Source organism: Cuculus canorus, chromosome 2, assembly GCF_017976375.1.
Source record: "Cuculus canorus isolate bCucCan1 chromosome 2, bCucCan1.pri, whole genome shotgun sequence".
Taxonomy (NCBI): domain Eukaryota; kingdom Metazoa; phylum Chordata; class Aves; order Cuculiformes; family Cuculidae; genus Cuculus; species Cuculus canorus.
Genome location: NC_071402.1, coordinates 55,858,439 through 55,877,478, shown reverse-complemented (window position 1 = coordinate 55,877,478; position 19,040 = coordinate 55,858,439). Strand labels below are relative to the sequence as shown.

At 40.7% G+C, this 19,040-nt stretch overlaps 1 protein-coding gene across 1 annotated transcript in view; it reads right to left on the bottom strand.

Moving 5' to 3' along the window:
* The window catches only part of GNAL (G protein subunit alpha L), a 194,268-nt gene extending 176,228 nt beyond the window's left edge, over nt 1-18,040 (bottom strand). The window contains exon 1 of the mRNA XM_054057151.1: nt 17,485-18,040. Coding sequence (XP_053913126.1) covers nt 17,485-17,914 — 430 coding nt within the window. The 5' untranslated portion in view covers nt 17,915-18,040. The remainder of the gene's footprint in view (nt 1-17,484) is intronic.
* Between the last annotated feature and the right edge of the window lie 1,000 nt (nt 18,041-19,040).

The following is a 19,040-nucleotide window of genomic DNA, read 5'->3' as shown; positions in this document are numbered from 1 at the left end:
GAACAGCTTGTGGAAGAGGAATCAGATGCACCTTGAATTAACAATGATCTTGTCTAAGAAAACAAGGTTAGTCAGACTTACTGCTCTACAAAAAATAGGGTAAGGTAGTTACAGACTTCAATAACTTTGGATACTACCACCATTTAAATGTGAACCATTTCCACCAAAAGTGGAAAGGATTTACTCAGTTAAGGACAGTCACCAATCTTCTCTCCTTGACATATGGCTTCAGGAACAGCATTTTTAGAAAATACAAAGGGTATATGAACTGGTTTTGAAGCTTCAAATTACTTCAATATCTGTCTTTGACCAGAGTAGAGGGGTTGCTAAAAAATGGACAAGCTGGGAAACTGAAACAAGAAGGAAATAATTGAATTGCATGGCTACTATCTACTACCCAAGCATCTAATAACATTTCACAATCAATACAGAAGCATATAAATTTCATCCCAAATAGAGTGTAAGCTGGAAGGGGATAGGGTGGAAAACAGAAGACAAATAAAACCCAAGCTGTAAGAAACTACGACAAATATCTTCAGAGCTGCTATTCCCCTGCCTACTGTTGACCAGTCACCACTGGTGAATAGAAAAGCCTGAATGCAGTAATTGTAGAATACATCTCCACCGAGACTATTCACAGTGGTCTTCACAATTTGTGTTTTGGCAGCAACAGGTTTATCTGTGACTTGAGTTATTGATGTGAGACAGCAATCTTCCTTGTACAATGTCACAGAACAGCTCAAGAAACATTTAAAGGAGTTAACAATCAATGTGTAAAAACTGCACAGTGTGATACTGTCAAATCTAAGGTCCTAGACTTATGCCTTTACATGCCTGATCAACGAATATTGCATCTGTCTTTCTGACAGAAAACCAGTGTTCTGTCTGCTGTATCTACTGTAACATGTTTTGATGCATGAGTGCCAATTCAGTGCATCTCACTCCATCAAAGTGCTCTTTGAGACCACTTTGCCTTCCAAAAAGAAAACACACCCTATTGTTACTAGGGAGAATGGCTTGTAGGAGAGTTTTAACTTGCATCTGGCAGAACACGACTAGAAACACACGGGCCTAAAAAATAAACAAAAGCTGACTTTGATACACCTATTCATTGATAGGCAGGATGTGAATGCTGGTAAGGAACATCCACTAAGCCACATGAAAAGTGGAACCGTTTAGTAAGGAAGGTGCTTAGTGAGGAGGTACTTCATCAGGAACCAAAGAAGAATGGTTGTTATGATGAAATATTATGAAAATGCCAGATCGGTGTCTGACTTGTACAGAAGTTCGATCAGAAGATGATCTTTCATGAGGTGATCTTGAAATTAACCACCAGTTCCTTCCCATGTCAACAAAAAAAAAAAAAAATCCAAGCTGCCTTTAAACTAAAATTAACACAAAAATAAAGTTTTATTTTCAAGTTTACCTGCAATTCACAAAACTACAAAGATAGTACGAACAGTCCCAGTCCTCTGATCATCATCTTTGGAGCAGGTCCAGAGAAGGGCCACAGTCTGCCAGCATCTTTTTTGCATACTGGGGACCAACGATGAACACAATGTTCCTGGTGTGGTCTGACAAGTGGTAAGTAGACTGGGACAACGACTTCTTTATCTCTGCTCGTTATGCCCTTGTTGATGTAACCCAGCATCCTGTCGGCTTTCTTAACTGCAGCAGCACACCGTTCGCTTATATTGAGCTTATTATTATTCTCAAGCCCACTGATGAGGTGTTCAATAACTTATATGGCTCACAAAGATCTGTGAGGTTCAATGTTTATAATTATGCATATTTTCTAAGGGAAAAAAAATGGAAGATCTAATAATCATACAGAACTATATACTAAAAACTGTACCGCTATATGAACAGTTTTATCACCAAAGAGGGTAAACCAAAGCACTAAGTATGATGGAGCTTGATCGTACAAGAAAATCCTGGTAACATGCAATTCATTAATGAGTAGTTTGCTTCAGCTTGTGGTAAATCAGGTTACTGACTGCAGGAACAAGCTGATGCTTCATTTTTTCCAGGCACTCTTGTCATGCATTAGCAGCGAGGGGCAAGGGCAAAGTTTTCCCTCACAGGAATACGGATGTTTATCTGTCTAGGCTCAGAGCACTTTGCTCAGTGCAGTGCTCTTTGCTCAGTGCAGATAATTTCCATTATCCTTTGCTTATGCTCTTGCTCCCAGAACTCATCAGACTTTTCATTTATCCAAATCTGAAGTAGAAAAGCAGTCTGATAACCATTATAACATGGGGTGGTTTTCCCAACATAGCACACTGCTACCGAAACACCTTCAACTATATTGTGTCTCATGCTTATCTGAAGTTAGGCAAAGGATATCAACAGTTGCTACAGGTCATCATTCTTCACTGGCCTAGATACAGGAGATCATGGAGACAGGAATAGCATACTTTTAAGATCTGAAGACTTCCGCATGCTGTCATGACAGCGAGTTGGCCTGACTAGGATCTGAGGAGCCCACATCATTAGCCTGGCATTGGGACATAAAGTTTTTATATCCTGGATGTATCGCCATCAGAGGAGTTCTGTGTACAGCTGCAGCATTACCGTTATGTTTCTCCACTCTCAAGGGCGTTTGATTTGAGGAGCAGTTTTCAGAAATCCTAGTAAACATTAATATAGCAACATGGACACCATGGCACTAGCTTTTTGTACCAGCTCTCTAAAATAATTTTATAAGTAGACTGTAGATATCTAAAGTAATTAAAATTTAGACAACATGCAAGTTTGATTTTGTTTTTCTACATAGATTTTCCACCTGTACAATAAGAAACATATCTATAGCAGAAAAGTCCAAGTGATAGAGTTCTGTTTACAATGAAAGAATTATTCCACACTAAAAACAGATTACTTGTAGCCAACATGTCTTATTGAATTGCTAATATTTATTCTATACTGTATATACTGTAAGGCAAGCATGGAACTAAGAGAAACGAATAAAGGAACCACAGACAGTCACAGAATCAAAGACAACACAACACATGTTCGTACAAAGCAATTATGCAAATGTTTCAACAGACATCCCGTATGCTGCAAATGCCTAACCTTTGCATGCGTATTTGACAGTTTAACTATAGTTAGACTCAAATCCTACCAATTGTTGTAGTTGAATCTTCCTTATGATTTTCATTACATAAAACCATTCAGCTGATTTTATGAGGTTTTAACCTCTCAGCCTGAAGTTTTCCATTACCAATACCACCAGACACTCACTATCAGAAAGCAAAAATTAAACAATTGAAGTATTTCTGTGAACATTTTAGTAAATTCGTGGTTCTGAAACCTACATTAATTTTTTCAGCATCCACTTTTTTCAGCTGTTGAATCAGTAGTTGCATACTGCACTTCACAGGCTGCATGAAAGAAACTGCATTTTCAGTTTTAAGTCTCAGAATAAAAGCTCCCTTAAAAAAAAAAAAAATCATAATTTTAAACAAATTATCACCACCCCTTAAATAGGTACCAAAGGACTGAATCAGTTAAAGTGACAAAAATAACACTAAGCCAAAAATAAAGTATGTTTTGATATATTCAGAGCATGCCACACAACACGTGTGTAAGGCTTCCTCAATGTTGACCATTTGACTCCAGTTGAAGGTGATGAACACAAAACCACTCAGCACTTTCAAAGCGTTTCCGATTACACATACCATATTCAAGCTGAAAAATGAGACATTCAAAGATGACATTCATGAAAACAATTTTCTGCCATGTCTCTGGGTCTCAGCTCCTTCTTCCAACTTCAACAGTAAATTCCAGACTGCAGTTAAGTTCACACCTGGCTTTCTTGCAGCCACAGCAAGCCTATGCTCTCAATGTAAGCATGCGTCTTACATACTTGCACATTGCACTGACTTACAACTTCAGATCTTTTCATACTACAGCAGGATCACTAACACAACTACTCCTATACTTAAAATTTTTTTCTCCTCCACAGTTCATGCTACCAATTTATTTTGGAAGTTCTTTTTAAAGAAAATACATGTTTCATCCACACGAAAGCTCCCTGTGTGGGAAGTTAATTAAAATGCTAGAAGACCTGGCTCAAGCTAGAGCAGTAACCAGAACACCCACAGAGGAAGGGCTATCCTTTGAAATGTTAAATATACTGTCAACATGGATGGGAGTTAAGAAAGCACTCCATGCCATTCTGTCAGCTGAAAAAATGTATACATACGAGAAAAAAAAAATACATATTCAGTCAAGTATTTTATAAAGCGAGATAGGTATTAGTGTGCATTTAGGATGAGTTAAAGAATGAGACTATCCCAATGTGTTCAGAGACTTACTCCTTCACCAAAATACCTATAAATAAAGAAAAGGATTATGAAGGTAAGAACTCCACCTTTATGTTAGTAAAGGGCTAGAATAAGCTCATTTGCAAAACATATCACATATAACAATTCTGACAATAAGCAGTTTTTGTAGTAGATATTAATTATCTTTCCTAACTGCTACCAAAAAAAACCCAACAAACAAACCACACCATAAAGTTCACCTAAAATAAAACTATTTACTAAGTGCTTGGACTTAAGAGCGTTACTGTTTCGAGTTGGACTCTTTTATGGTAAAGATGATTTCAAAACCCGAACGATCAGTAATTTCCTAGCCACAATAATAAAAGGCAAAAAGTAACAAGAGTCAGCTGATTTAAAAGACAGTGTTCATAAATGGTCCAAGTAACTGCCTGCAAGATCTAACCAAACACAGAAGACACTTTTGAATCACAGCCAGTAACAAATAAAAGGAGGAAACAAAAACCAACATAATGAGATTTTTCTCCTGCTCTGTTCTGCAGTAGCAGTAAGTATTCGATTGACTTAATATTTCATCTTGACAAAATATTTTCAGCTTGCTGAAAGTATCAATTTAAATAAGTAGCTTGTCTCCTTTTTAAGAAAAGGAAAGGGAGGTGGACAGATTGAACCACCCTAGAAACAGGCTATACTCCCGAGATAGAGCAGACCAAGCAAAACAATGCTGTTTCCAAAATATCTCCTCAAGTTGATAAACTTACTTGCTTTCCTAGAAATCGTAATAGCGCCATGCTCTTTCAGACCATGCTAGACCAAGATGTGGATAATCAGCATCCCTATTTAATGAAAACATTCACTCAGTTATGTTCTTTCCCTTAAATCAGTAGCAGCAAATAACACTCTGTGTCAACACAAGTAAGCAGAGATTCTTGCCCTTTTTCTTCACAAGTTGATCTAAACAGTTCTTTTTATAACATTTACAGGAGAATTCCTTACAGGAAGGATCCAGGCACGTCCTGCAAATTACCACAGATAATGACATAAAGAATGTCAGTAACATTTACTGTTAGTGTATGAAATAACTCGAGGGCCTTAGAAAAGAAAGTTTTTCAGGTATGAGATCCCACTATTTCGATTACACACATCTTGAGACAAATCATGTTCCACTGAGGTAAATGAAGCAGTAATAACTTATTTGCTTAATTAAAAATAAATCTTTGAGAGATATTGATAACAAACATAGTTGATTAAGGCTTATGTCAATCTAAGAGATTTAATATTATAAATAAGTAGAACATGTCAACTGATGTTATTCAGCAAGTGATCAATACATTTTAAATGGATCAGGATGAGCTAATAGACAGATTTCAAGAACTAACTGTGACTTATCAATTAGTTGCAGCATTGCTAGTAAGATCCTCACAGGACCAGTAAACTTTTAGTCACCGATTAAAGATACCACTGTGAATAATGCTAGCTTATCAAAAGACTGAAGTGTGAACAGGTAATAATGCTTGAGAACAGCAACTCTCTGATTAGCACGGTGCAGTCAAATAATACTCTTCAATGAGCCACTGCAAGGTCATATCCCTAGAAGCAGCAGAAGCAGAGGACAAAGATTTTTATAGGCCAGTTTCAGAAAGACTTTGATATACACGTGTGTGTCAACACAAGTAATTCTTTAAAGAGAGATTTTTGCCCTTTTTCTGCACAAGGTGATCTACACAGCTCTTTTCTTAATATTTACAGGAGAATTCCCTACAGGAAGTTGCCTGTAATGCTATCTTGTCTGATGAACCAAGCAATAAAATAAAAACAATGCTTCCTCCAGAAAACAGATAGAAACAAAAACACCACTAGAAGTGTCCACTTCTGCAATATTAGAAAAAACAGTTCTGACAAAACCATCAAGTGAAGAGCACATTTAGCTTTCAAGGAATATTTTCCATCCTGTTTTCTTTCACAGAATCGAATAACTATGTGAGTTACAGCTACAAACAAGCTGGAGAAAGCAAGTGCAGTATGAATTCCAACCAAAGAGAAGACACTTTATATGAAGATTACCTTAGAAATATTCATGTTAGAAGTCAAGCAACTTATTCATTGACAGCACACAGACTACTGGGAAGTAAAATTGTTACATAGATTAGATTCTTGGTTACACAGATAGCTGAATGGAAAAATCTTACTGGTCATTTCTGAAGTTTGAGTCTACTTATTCATAAATTCCTTAAACCCGCTCCATTGTCTGGTCGCTCACCTCATGCCAATGAAGGATCTACCAGTACTGAAGTCTTTATAAGTCTAATTTTAGAGAGAGCTGTTTTAGAGGATAAAGGATTGAACTCAAAAGATTCAGTATATTTATTTATTTAGTAGTCAGTAGTTCTCTTCAAATTGTTTTGTCTGACAGAAGATTAATAGATATTAATTCAGCATTTCTTTGCCTATTATGTAAAGAGCCAGCTCAAGTAAGTTTGTAGTTACTCTTTTACTAGGGGAAAAGAAAAAAGAAAAACCACCACAAAAACAGTGGTTAAAATTCTTACTTTTAAATAAGTTTATTTGACCTGTAAAGGAAGCGAAGTATTACAGGGAAGCTTTGAATTCACTTTACAATAGGAAGTCGAAGGAGGGAAGGAGGGAAGGAGGGAAGGAGGGAAGGAGGGAAGGAGGGAAGGAGGGAAGGAGGGAAGGAGGGAAGGAGGGAAGGAGGGAAGGAGGGAAGGAGGGAAGGAGGCCAAAAGAAAACTTTTGCTTCCATACGCTTTCAGCCAGCCATCTTTATGTTCAAGAAACATGTCATTAAGAAAAGGCTGCATTTCAGTGGCAGTCAACATAGTAGGATGTACTGATATTATGCTGTTAAAGCTTGAGAAGGTTCTGTATTTGTTTTACCCTGCACCCAATCTACATGTACTAGAACACCAGGTGCTGGGGAAGCTTGGCAGGCTCTGCAATTGCTCAAACAAGCAATGCACAAAACCACTGAGAAGTTGTGGTATTAAGGTGAATGATTTCCCACAAGAGCAGATCCAGGTATTAGCACATACCTGTTCTTAAGCATTGTATTAGGAGGCAGATCAAATGTGAAACATCACCCACTCTCCTACAGAGCATCAGAGTCCCTGTTTCTTTTCCCCAAAACATCTGGAACAAGAACACTAGCAATTGTACAGGGCATAGGATTAAGCTGCACGAAAAGCAGTCCAGTCTCACCTCTGCCCATTCCCCAAACCCTTCTGTAACAGTCATCTGAAAGGCTGTCTGACCTTTTACTGCACCACTTCAGCTTTTCCTGATATGTTGGAAAGCATTATTCAGTCTCTGGCAGATAGACCATGTATCTATGAATCCTTTTTAACTAGATAAGGACTATTGCCAAATGGTCTTTGTAATATATTACTCTTCAGGTAATCCCTTCTACATTGAATTATGAGCATCCTCAAGAAGCAAGAGCCTATTCTCTCCTTTTCAGCTTCTCCATGAAACAGTTTAGCTTCCACCTCTGGTAGTTCAAAGACATAACTGACATACACCTGGAGCCAGAACACACTGACAGAAGAAAGTTCTGCATATCACAAGCCAGACACCACTGTAGGCATTTTTGTTCTTTTTTCCCCCCTCCTCTCTGCTGAGTCAAAATCCTCACCTCTATATACAGAGGTAAGAAGCAGAAGGCACAAATATGTTACCTCCTTAAATATTACTGTAGTTTCCCCATTAAAAAACCAAAACAACCTTAAATATTACTGTAGTTTCTCCATTTAAAAAAAAAAAAAAAAAAAACAACCCAACCAACCTCCTCCCCCCCCAGAATTGTTTGGAAATAATGAAGATCAAAGGACACTGTCTCAAACACTAACAAATTCATTAATCCAGATGTCACATTAAGAAGAATAAGAAGACCAGAGAGGGTAAGAATGTAATTTGGAACAACAGCCTTTGCACTTGGGCAGTCACGGAAGCAGAGGTATTGCTACAGCTCCTGATCTGAAAGCAATACATCAGGAAGCACTACATCAAGCACAGATCTACTGCTATCAGTAGAATCGCTAATTTCTCCATTAAGAGAAATTAAATGCTTCAGAGCACTGAAGAGTCACAGAAAGTGTAAGGCTGTTCAAAATAGTCATCAAAGTAAGAAGAAAAATGTATTTACTGAAAGGAACAATGCATAGCAGTTACTTAAATGCAGTTTGTTATCTGGTCTTTCTCCAAGTACCCAAAGCTTGTGTTCCCTGCCCAGTAATACTTCATCTAAAGGGACAATCCAGGTCAATATGAACTTGAAGTTCATTTATGTTAAACAAAACAAAGCCATCAGAATTTACATGAAAGAAAGGTGGGTTGTTGCTTGGTTGTTTTATATACTTCTCCCCTCCTAAAAAAAAAGTGAGAAAATACACTACAGAATTTGAGATTTCTGTTTTTCTTTCAAAATGTTAAATCAAAGGAATATCAACTACACACTGTGAACCAGAATTATTGTCCTGCAGTTCCCATCTGGTTTCCTTCTTGGAAATCTTTTCAAGGAATAGAAGTAAAGCAGTCTGAACAGCTACTGTTCTGCATTAAGTCATACTCACTTGTCAGTAGACCAAATGAATAAAAGACTCTGAAAGTCATCTTAAATTATAGCCGAAACTTAATGCAGTTTTCCTGCTAGTTTATACATGCTGAAACAGAAAAACTTACCTTATACACATAGAGGATTGGGGGTTTTGTTCAGTTTTTCATGTTAGGCGAATTAACAATTGGGGGAAAACAGATACATTACGAGACATAAATAGCTTCCACAGTATCTTGTCATTTAAAAAGGAGAAAAGGCTTAGTTTAACTAAAAGAAAACCCCAGCCCTCTTTAATCACATCTTTGCACTTTTAATAACTTGCACTTTATTTCTGCATGTCCTATATACAAATTATTACATTCTTCTGCTTCTTAGGTTTATAGTTTATATATAAAAAACTTTGTCTAGCTTTGTTAAAGAATTGATTAGACTTTCCCTGCTTTAAGCCTTTGAGATACGCTGGGATACAATCCAACTACACATTCTTGAAAGCTGGTTTAACTCACCTACACTCCTCATGGAGATCTATGTTTTACAAGAACTTCAGTGGTTGCATGTGTGTACGCACAGACATGTGTGTACCTCTGAGAAAGGATCATTTTGAATAGAAAACTATTCTTACATCAACATGAAATGAATTCAAGCATGTGAAACATGAATGAATGCTCTCAAGGAAAAAACCCAACTTGTTTCTGTTGTATCTTAGCCCTCCACTGTGAGGCATTCAAGAAAATAAAGATGATTACTAAGAATGCACTACCTAACACGACGCAGCACATTCTGCATTTGCTTCAAAATCCAGAATGACTAATTCTCCACAACTAAGAGAACTGTAGCATAACAGAGTTGGTAATGTCTCCAGCAACATTCACTAGAGTTTTCAATAAAAGATTAAGTTGCTTAATATAAATTAGATTTGCACAGAATAAGGATCCATAATCAACCACACTTAACAGTTTAACATAGGCTTCATTCTTCATGATTGAAAAATAATTTTTATCCATTTTAATCCACATATGACAAATTTAAGACAGAGTACATCACATGTATCAAAAAGTATCTATTCTCAAATAATTATAAATAAGAGTTGGAAACGATACCCACAGAGACTGAGGTGTCAATTTATTGTCAGGATTTTACTATGGATGTTTTTCAGTTGTCAAAATTGTATTGCCTATCATAGAGAAGGTGAAAGACTTTTCAAGTATTTTTCTTTTTGTTTATTTTAAGTACTTCAGAAAAAAAAGCGTTCTACTTTTAAACAACTTTATAAGGGCCATGTTGTTTCTACATGATGCAATTCCTTGGGTAAAATAAAGATGACAATATAGAATTTAAAATACAACCTGGGTTTGACTTACTCCAGTAATGGTGTTTTGGGAAAGAATAATTTATTATTCTTGAAACCTAACATTACTTCAAACATAAGTGCAATTTACAATTCTTCAAACCTAAGTTTAAAAACAAACAAATGTAAAATACCAGTTTGAGGAAGCAATAAAGTTTGACTGCAAAGAGATCTTATCAGTTAAGATCATGTACTACAGGTGATTGATGTTCTCCCTTATGCTACAGACATTAGTTAGCAGGTTTTCTTCTTACCTTTTTTGATCCTTTGCATTTGAACACAGAGAAAGAAAAAACCCTGTTTTCTTAAATGCTTTTCATCTATTCTAGTCCCAAATAGCATATCCTTCCTTCATACAGCTTATGCAGTGAGGCTATAAATCCGTAAAATTTATTCAATATTCATGTTCAGGCAAATCACAAGAGACAGGAGTTTCACATGCAGCCACACAGTGGATAATATGGAATATCGCTAGTCAGTATACTTAACATGCTCATCCACTTTTGGAAAAGGCATAAATACAATGCGCACTGGCCACGTATGAGGCTGCATTTCAGACCTGTCACTCTCGGGTATTTAAAAAGCAAACAGACAAAACACCCAGCCTTATCGATTTATGATATCATCAGTCAAAAGACAACATCCAAAATATTAAAAAAAAAAAAAAAACCAACAAACTAACACAGTTGTGTCAGACAGTTCCAAGTAACAGCACAGTAAGACAGAGCTTCTGCCCAAAAAGTGAAAGGTGTTGATGACTGCAGCACAACACATCACAGGACTGAACAACCACACAAGGCTGTAAATCTTAACCTGGATGTAAATCTTAAATCTGGATTATCTTAACCGCTGACAAAAAGTTACTTTTATTAAGAACATAATAAGCAATAACTACTGACATATGTTTTCCATATCTAAAATCAGATATGCATCTTCAGTGAAAGACAGTTTCAGATTTCTTTAGGACTGTGGCACCAGCCAATGGGCTCAGTGTCTGCTCCATGCTTTTTTTTTTACTGATCTGTTCAACCCATCAAGTGTCTAACTTAAGGAAAACTTCTGGACATAACAGAGGGTCCAAACCACACAATTTAAGAAAATAACAAAAGCTATGGACAAGACTTCCTCAATGCAAAATGGTAACTCTGAAGTTCACATCCCTTCTACTGGAGGATAATGGACAGCTCTATTATCTTACTCGCATCATTTTAAGCTGAAAGAGGAGCTGTTTAGATTAGGTATGAGGAAGAATTTTTTTTCCTGTGAGGGTAGTGAGGCACTGGAACAGGTTGTCCAGAGAAGTTGTGGATGGCACATCCCTGGAGGTGTTTAAAGCCAGGCTGAATGAGGCTTTGAGCAACCTGATCTAGTGGAAGCGTCTCTGCCCATGGCAGGGGGGGCGGGGTGGAACTGGATGATTTTTAAGGTCCTTTCCAACTCAAACCATTCCATGGTTCTGATTTTTGTTTCTCTACTATTATTCAGAAATTCGTGAAGAACAATTTCTACACCACTCAGTGAAAGTTTGTTCTAGAAACATTCTGCTATCAAATAAGTTAAACTTGTAAGCAGAGGTAGGGCCAGGCTTCCCCCATAGCTCAGCCAGGCTGTTGGATTAACAAGAAAAGGAAAAATCTTTCAAAAATTAATTCAGCTTTCTACGACCAAATGGTACCTGACTGGAAAAGTAAGCTGAAAAAAAAGCCATGATTATAGGGGGGGAAAAAAAGCCCAACAGTAAATATTTCCCCAAATTTGTATCGTTTCACTGCATCAAAGATGCTAAAACGGGGGAAAAAAAGAAACTAACCCACAATAAAACTATTATTTGCATTTCTTTGAAATCACAGGTAAAGTAGGCATGGAGAGAGGTAAAACAATATGCAAATCCAGAAGTTTCACATATTCTTTGAGGACAGTGGAGAAGTTTCAATAGTAATGGAAGCTTAAAATGACAAGGAAGATATTAGTGTAGCTTGCTTAATGAAGACAATATTACAATAAGCATTTGCGGAAAACACACTCATATATAAAACTTGCCTAATAACTTAAAGTTCACATTGCACAAATAACAGCTGTAGAACCCATCCCTGCACAGGAATGCTACATGTAACATGGAAAAAGTGTATTTGTTTTCCTTAAATTTATTAAAAAATAAGCAAAATAAAAGAAATAAGCAAAGAAGAGAAATCAGTTAAAACAGCTAAACATGGGCTAAATGCAGTTATTTGCTAATCTACAGAACAGAAAAAAAGCTGAGTGTTGTAAACCAGGGATCACTTTCAGTACACTCCAAAAAACACCAAAGTTAAGAACTAATTCTAACACATCCTGATGACTTCTGCCTGCAGGTTTCTTCACCTGCAAGGAATGTGCAAGCACTTCAGCGTGATGCCAGAAGTTAAAACAAAGGCAGAAGAGCATTTGGAAAGACATGTGAATGATGCAACGGATTAAGGATTATAAAACCCATTTACTTTATTACATTGGTCAGTATTTGCAGCCCGTTGTTTCAAAGTTCTGAAAATATCTGCTCCTACCAAATACATACCCATTATTTCTGTGCTAAAACTGCCTCGCTGCAGGGATCCTAAATCTATCAGCGCAAATCAACAAGGTTTTTTTTGTAAAGACAAGATAAGCATATACAGGACGCAACGAGAGGGTGCAACATTGCAGAACACTAATGGTGGCGCCCAGCTCAGTTACAGACCAGAGAGGGCATCATCTCTGGTGGTAACAGAAAAATACCCCAAGCACACAGCCTCATGAAGGCACAGGTAAAGTACCAGCACATTACGCTAAACTAAATCCAAGTATTTATCAATAAACATGAGTTAAAAGAAGTTAAAAGAAGTTAAAGGTATTTTTTAAGTAAGATTTATTAACACTTAGAATTGTCTTGGGGATGTTTCCTGATGCACCATATGTAAACAACAAACAGTAATTTCAGTCTACAAGCCACTGCCAGAGCAGAAATCACACCTTAATTCTGACAACAGTCAATAGCTGTCTAGTTAATAAAACAAAACCAATGCATTACTGATGTTACACACCTCTGAGTTTTCAGGGATCTACTGCTCAAGAACTCCCCAAACTTGACAAGTCATCTTGGTGTTTGATTTCCAGGAACTCAGGGGAGCTGTATTTATTTGCATGTTTTACACACTTTTTTACATAAATATCAAACATGTCTACATTTTACTACCAAGACAATACTTAAATATCACATAAGCAACTTACAGTTTAAATGAAGAAAATGACTATTTCCATTTTCTCTCTCTTAACCCCCAGCTCATTACTTTCAGTTTCTGTTGAACAGAAAAGCTTTTACTGCCAGTACTTTCAGTTTCAGTTTAGCAGGGAAATGCAGAAGAATGAGTTCTGCTTGAGAAAGTCATCCAAAGTTATGACTGCAACCAGGAGTCAGGGAAATGGAAAAAAAAAAAAAAAACAGGAGCCACAGGAGAATGGAAGACAACAGCTATCTAGGAAGAAAATATTATTCCTATCTATGGCTTACTTCAACAGTACATGAGTCTTAATTATTCCACAACGGTTTGTTTAAAGCCAAACCCCTCTCACCCTAATTACTCCCAAAACAGTTTAAAATATGAGACTGCAAGTCTGGAAATGAAAATTTAAATTGCTTCTATAAAATGATTTGTAATGTTTGTAGTGTTTCTAGGAACTCGGCAGCTAAAACACTCTTGTAGAAGAGAGTGTCTGCAGTTCCCTGGAAAAAATGACCAAATAGAAAACAAGACAGAAATCAAAGCTACAAGACTGATCAAGCCCTGTAAATCTGTGCAATAAACATGTATGCTTAAAAAAAATCCTCATCTCAGTGTTAGCAAAAGGATCCTAAGAATTCTGCACGGATTAACGTTTTTCACATATAAAAATAAAAGAAAATAAACAAGAAAATGCAAATAACATAGTACACAATAATAAATTCAAGGTTTCCAGCCCTTTCTCCTCTTTTTAAAGCTGACATTAAACAAGAAACAGCCAGTTGTACTGGGAAGTAAGCTTCCATTTTATGTGGGTTCACCTTCTTGCAGAAGAAAAACAAAAAACAACCCAAAGCCTATTTGCTGTTTTCCCAGTGCCCTAGCAAAGTCCTTGCATCACAGTTAGAGCCACCTGATACAGATATACCTATTTATGTGGGAGACACACGCAGACAGCTGATCTCCAGGACTTACTGCACAGCTCCCTTTTCACAATTATTGGTTATGACAAAACACATTAAGCGTTTCACAATGTAGGTTAGAAGGGAGCATCAAAACATCATGTGCAGCATGAGACGTTAGTTGGAGGGAAGCTGTGACAGGCAAGAACATGTTCTTCTTAGGGAGCCATTTACCAGTATACACTAAAAAAAGCCACTGAGACTTCATAATATTTAGGTAACTTACATGCATAGCTCATCACAAAGCTGATTGTTTTAATTTGACATAATAAAAGGGGAATTAGAGTGCTTTTAGGTCATTTTCAAACACTTACAGAAGCTTCTCTTCTAATATTACTACTTCTTTGGAGACTCTAGAGATTATTAGTGTTCTTAGTGCATTTATTTGCATAGCCTTTCGATATCTAGTCATAGCTCCTTAGAACAAACACTGCGTTTTCCTCTAAAATTTTGATAATATTCTCTGAACTTGCCCCAGTTCACGTACAAAACATACAAGGACAAAACAAAACGAACCTAGTATTTACAAACTTGTATTTGAAAAAAAGAAACCAACAAAGCCCAGACCAAGCTGTCGCCCAACTTTGTTTATTCTGTGATGGTGCTCTGCTGCCACTGCATTCACCATTTCCCCTCTGCTATGCATTTCCTCCATGTTGATCTACAAAAATATCCCTCTTTTCTCTCTAGCAAAGGTAGGCTTGTTAGGTTCACTCTGCCAGGAAGACCTTAGGGACAGGGATCTAATTATTTACCACCAGAAATGCTATAAAATGTCAGGCTGAGAATATTCTTTATACTAAAAAAAACCTCAAACCTTTGTATATATTCCAAGTCTATTCCTCTGTGCAAGACTGAAAGCGATTCTTTTGTGCAATGCAATTTTTCTTTACTCTGCCTCTGACAAATAAACCCTTCCCCATTGTAAGTATTTTTCTTTTCTCTAGAGAAGCATTTCCAATTCTTTGCAAACAGCAACACAAAGCATAAAGCACCTGCAGCTCTCCCTACATCCAAATCAAACATTTATGTCAGGCCCTGATCTGCCATGGCTGAAACAATAATCCAGCGTTTCCTCTCTGTGATACGGAGATCAAGAGAGTATTTTCTGATTATGACACAGATTTTATATAGAATTCAACACAGAGTTTTAGTAGTGTTGAGTTTCTTTCAGGGTGCCAAGGATTGGAGATGGTTTATTTTTCAAATTGCATCGTTTCTGAACAGGTGTTTACTATGACAACCACCCATGCTACAGACTACACACAGTATCTATTTGTTAGAATCCTTTTGTTCAAGCAATTACATTACTCTCTAGAGGAAGGCCATCAACCAGTATCTTTGACTTCTTGTAGCCATACTGGACACAACACACCTGCAGAGGTTACAGGAAGAAAAAACGCAAAACCTTTTAAAAAAATGCTTTTAAAATATAATATTTAGAATTTTAAGAGTTAAATACCTTAACAGTTCAAGTATCAGAAGAAACATTTTACAAGGAATATTATTCCATGGAGTAGGAATTACATATTCCTCTTTCCTTTTACTGACTGTACTGGTATCCTACAGGCTAGTGTTTTATGGGAAATAATAAAATGCGTTATTTGGTTTTTTTAGAATTGGAGCACTACAGTTCTGGCAAACATTGCTTATCCCTTTTGTGCACTGCTGTATTTTGTATTTTCCCCCTCACCCACCAACCGAAACGAAGGGCTCCTTCCAATAACACGAAAACATGGCTTTATAAAGACGGATGTAAGACTACCCAAAATCTGGAACGCACATATATAACCACCAAAACTCCGTATCATACCAATTTCACAAAGACACACAAAGCAAACCAGTATTTCCACACTAACAGAAAACAGAGATTTTTACGACCACAGCTAAGAGGCCAAACAAGCCCTCTCCTCAGACCATAAAACAAAGCCCTGCAGCATGACTGTTCTGTTTCCTGCAGGAAATGAGATGCTTGTATTAGATACTTCTGTGGTTTTCATACTGTAAATGCATCAGCTGGTACAAACCCTCCGGAGAGGACTATTAACTAATGCTTAGAAAGAGCAGTGGCAACAGCAGACCGCACGCAGCACCTCGGAGGAGCGGGGACAAAAGCTGACAAGTCATCCCTACATAAAAAAAATAGCGGAGCCAAGAGCTGAAGAACACATCTTGTAGCAGAGGCGACGTCTGCGAGGAATATACACACCTACACCTGCTCCTTTCCACTCACACCGCTCACTGCTTCTTTAAATAAGGAGCCTACTGCTATTCGGAGCCACAAGCCCACACTCCCCGCTCCTCATTAACCATCCCCGGTTACACACGGCAGAGGAGGATCACCTACAGACTACACATCTTACGCACGGCCATTTTTCCGCCTCTCTACTGTATATGGGTTGGTTTTTTTTTTAACGTTTCCGATGGATGCAGCCTCCTCTCCCCGGAGACACTCCGCCCGGGCGGAGCCGCTCGCCTTCTCCATCGCAAACCCACCGCCAGGGCCACGAGAAGGGGGAGGAGGAAGGGAAAAAGAAGGTGGGAACCTGTCCGGGGTGGGGAGAACCCCAGGCTGGAAACGGTCGGGGGGGGGCAGCGGGGAGACAAAGGAGGGATGGAGGGCGCCCGAGGAAAACCGGGGAAGCCGCGGAGAGGGCGCTGCCGGGAGCCCCGCGGGCACCTGCTGCCCCGGCACAGCCCCCGGCACACGCGCAGCCAGCCAGGCACACGCATCCATGCACAGGTACACAGGCACATCCATCCACGCACACGTACACAGACACACAATCCACGCACATGGACATACACACATCCATGCAGAGGCATCCACGCACATGTACACACACACATCCACGCACAACACAGACACGCACATCCATGCACATGTGCGCACACACACCCATGCACATGTGTGCACACACACCCATGCACGCGCACATCCGTGCACACACACCCATGCACATGTACACATGCACGCACATCCACATCCAGGTACACACATCTATGCACATACACACACACATCCACATCCAGGTACACGCATGCATACATGCACACGTACACACACCCCCATTCAGGCACGTACCGAGCAGCAGCAGGCGGTGCGTCTGCTTGTACTCCCGCTTCTGCTCCTTCAGCGCCCGGTCGATGCTCTTGCTGACTTTCCTCGCCTCCTTCTCCGCCTCGCGCTCCTCCAGGCGCAGCTTCTCCCAGGGTCTCTGCAGCGCGGGCGGCGGGTGCTGCGCCTGCTGCCGCGCCGCCCTCCCCGCGCCGCCGGCCCTGGGCAGCGCCTGCCGCTCGGGGGCCGCCCCGCTCCCGCCGCCGTTCTGCAGCAGCAGCGACGGCGCCGGCCCGTCCGCCTCCGCGCCGGGTTTGCCTGCGGGACGGAGCGGGGCGGCGAGGGGCTGCGGGGCGGCGGGGGGCTCCGGCGGCGCTTCGGGCTCCGAGGCGGCGCCGGCGCTGGAGATGGAGCCGTCGCCGAAGAGCCGCGGGCGCAGGCTGTAGCACAGCCCCATGGCTCGGGGCTCGCTAGCGCGGCGGGGTCGAGCCTCAGCGCTTCCCCGCGGGCGGGGAGGGGGCGCCGCGGAGCCCCTTACGGCCCCGCTGGGCCATCTTGCATTTTTTTTTTTCCCTCCCCGGGGCGGTTTTCTCGACGCCGATCACCTGACGCCGGGTCCACCTTATACCGTAAATACCCCAGCGACAGCCCACCGCGCAGCGCCGGGGAAGGGCGGGGGCGCCGCGCCACACAGGCGCACACACGCCTTCGCCGCCCCCTTCCCCCCGCAGCCGGCGCGGCCGGGGGGGGTGAGGGCTGTCCGGCCGGGGAGGCTCTCCGCGCACAGCCCGGGAAACCCTCGCCCCCCTCGCTGCCTGCGCCGCCCGCCCGCCCGACTCGTTTCCTTCCTCCTGTCGCCGCCGAGCTGCTGTCTCCTCTGTTCCAGGGGATGCGTCCTGATGGGCAGCCAAGACCGAACCCCCTGATGGGCATTCTCTCTCCCCCCAAGCATCCTCGGGGAGAAGCCGCCCCTGAGGGTGCTGCCAGCAACCCTCGACCTCCTCGCTGCCTACGCCACCCGCCCTCCTTGTTTCCTTCCTCCTGCAAACGCCACCGAACCACCACTGTGAGCCCTGGGAGCTGCTATTCCCCCTTCTTCTAGGGGATGAGTCTTGATGGGCAGTCAAGACCTACCCCCCGATGGACATCCTCTCTCCCCCATCGGGGAGAAGCCAAGGTCCCCTCCCGGTAGAGGGACCCCTGAGGGTGTTGCCAGCAGCCCTCGACCCCCTCGCTGCCTCTCAACACCCTCTTTTCTTGTTTCCTTCCTCTTGCAAATGCCACCAAGCAGCCACTGTGAATCCTAGGAGCTGCTGTCCCCTCTCTTCCAGGGGGTGCCTCCTGATGGGCAGCCCAGACTTAACCTGCTAGTAGACATCCTTTCCCCTCCCAAGCATCCTCGGGGAGAAGGCAACCCTGAGGGTGTTGCCGGCGGCCCTCGACCCCCTCGCTCTCTACGCCATCTTCCCTCCTTGTTTCCTTCCTCCTGCAAATGCCACCGAGCTTCCACTGTGAGCCCTGGGAGCTACTGTTCCTCCTTTTCCAGGCAATGCCTCCTGATGGGCAGCCGAGACCTAAACCAC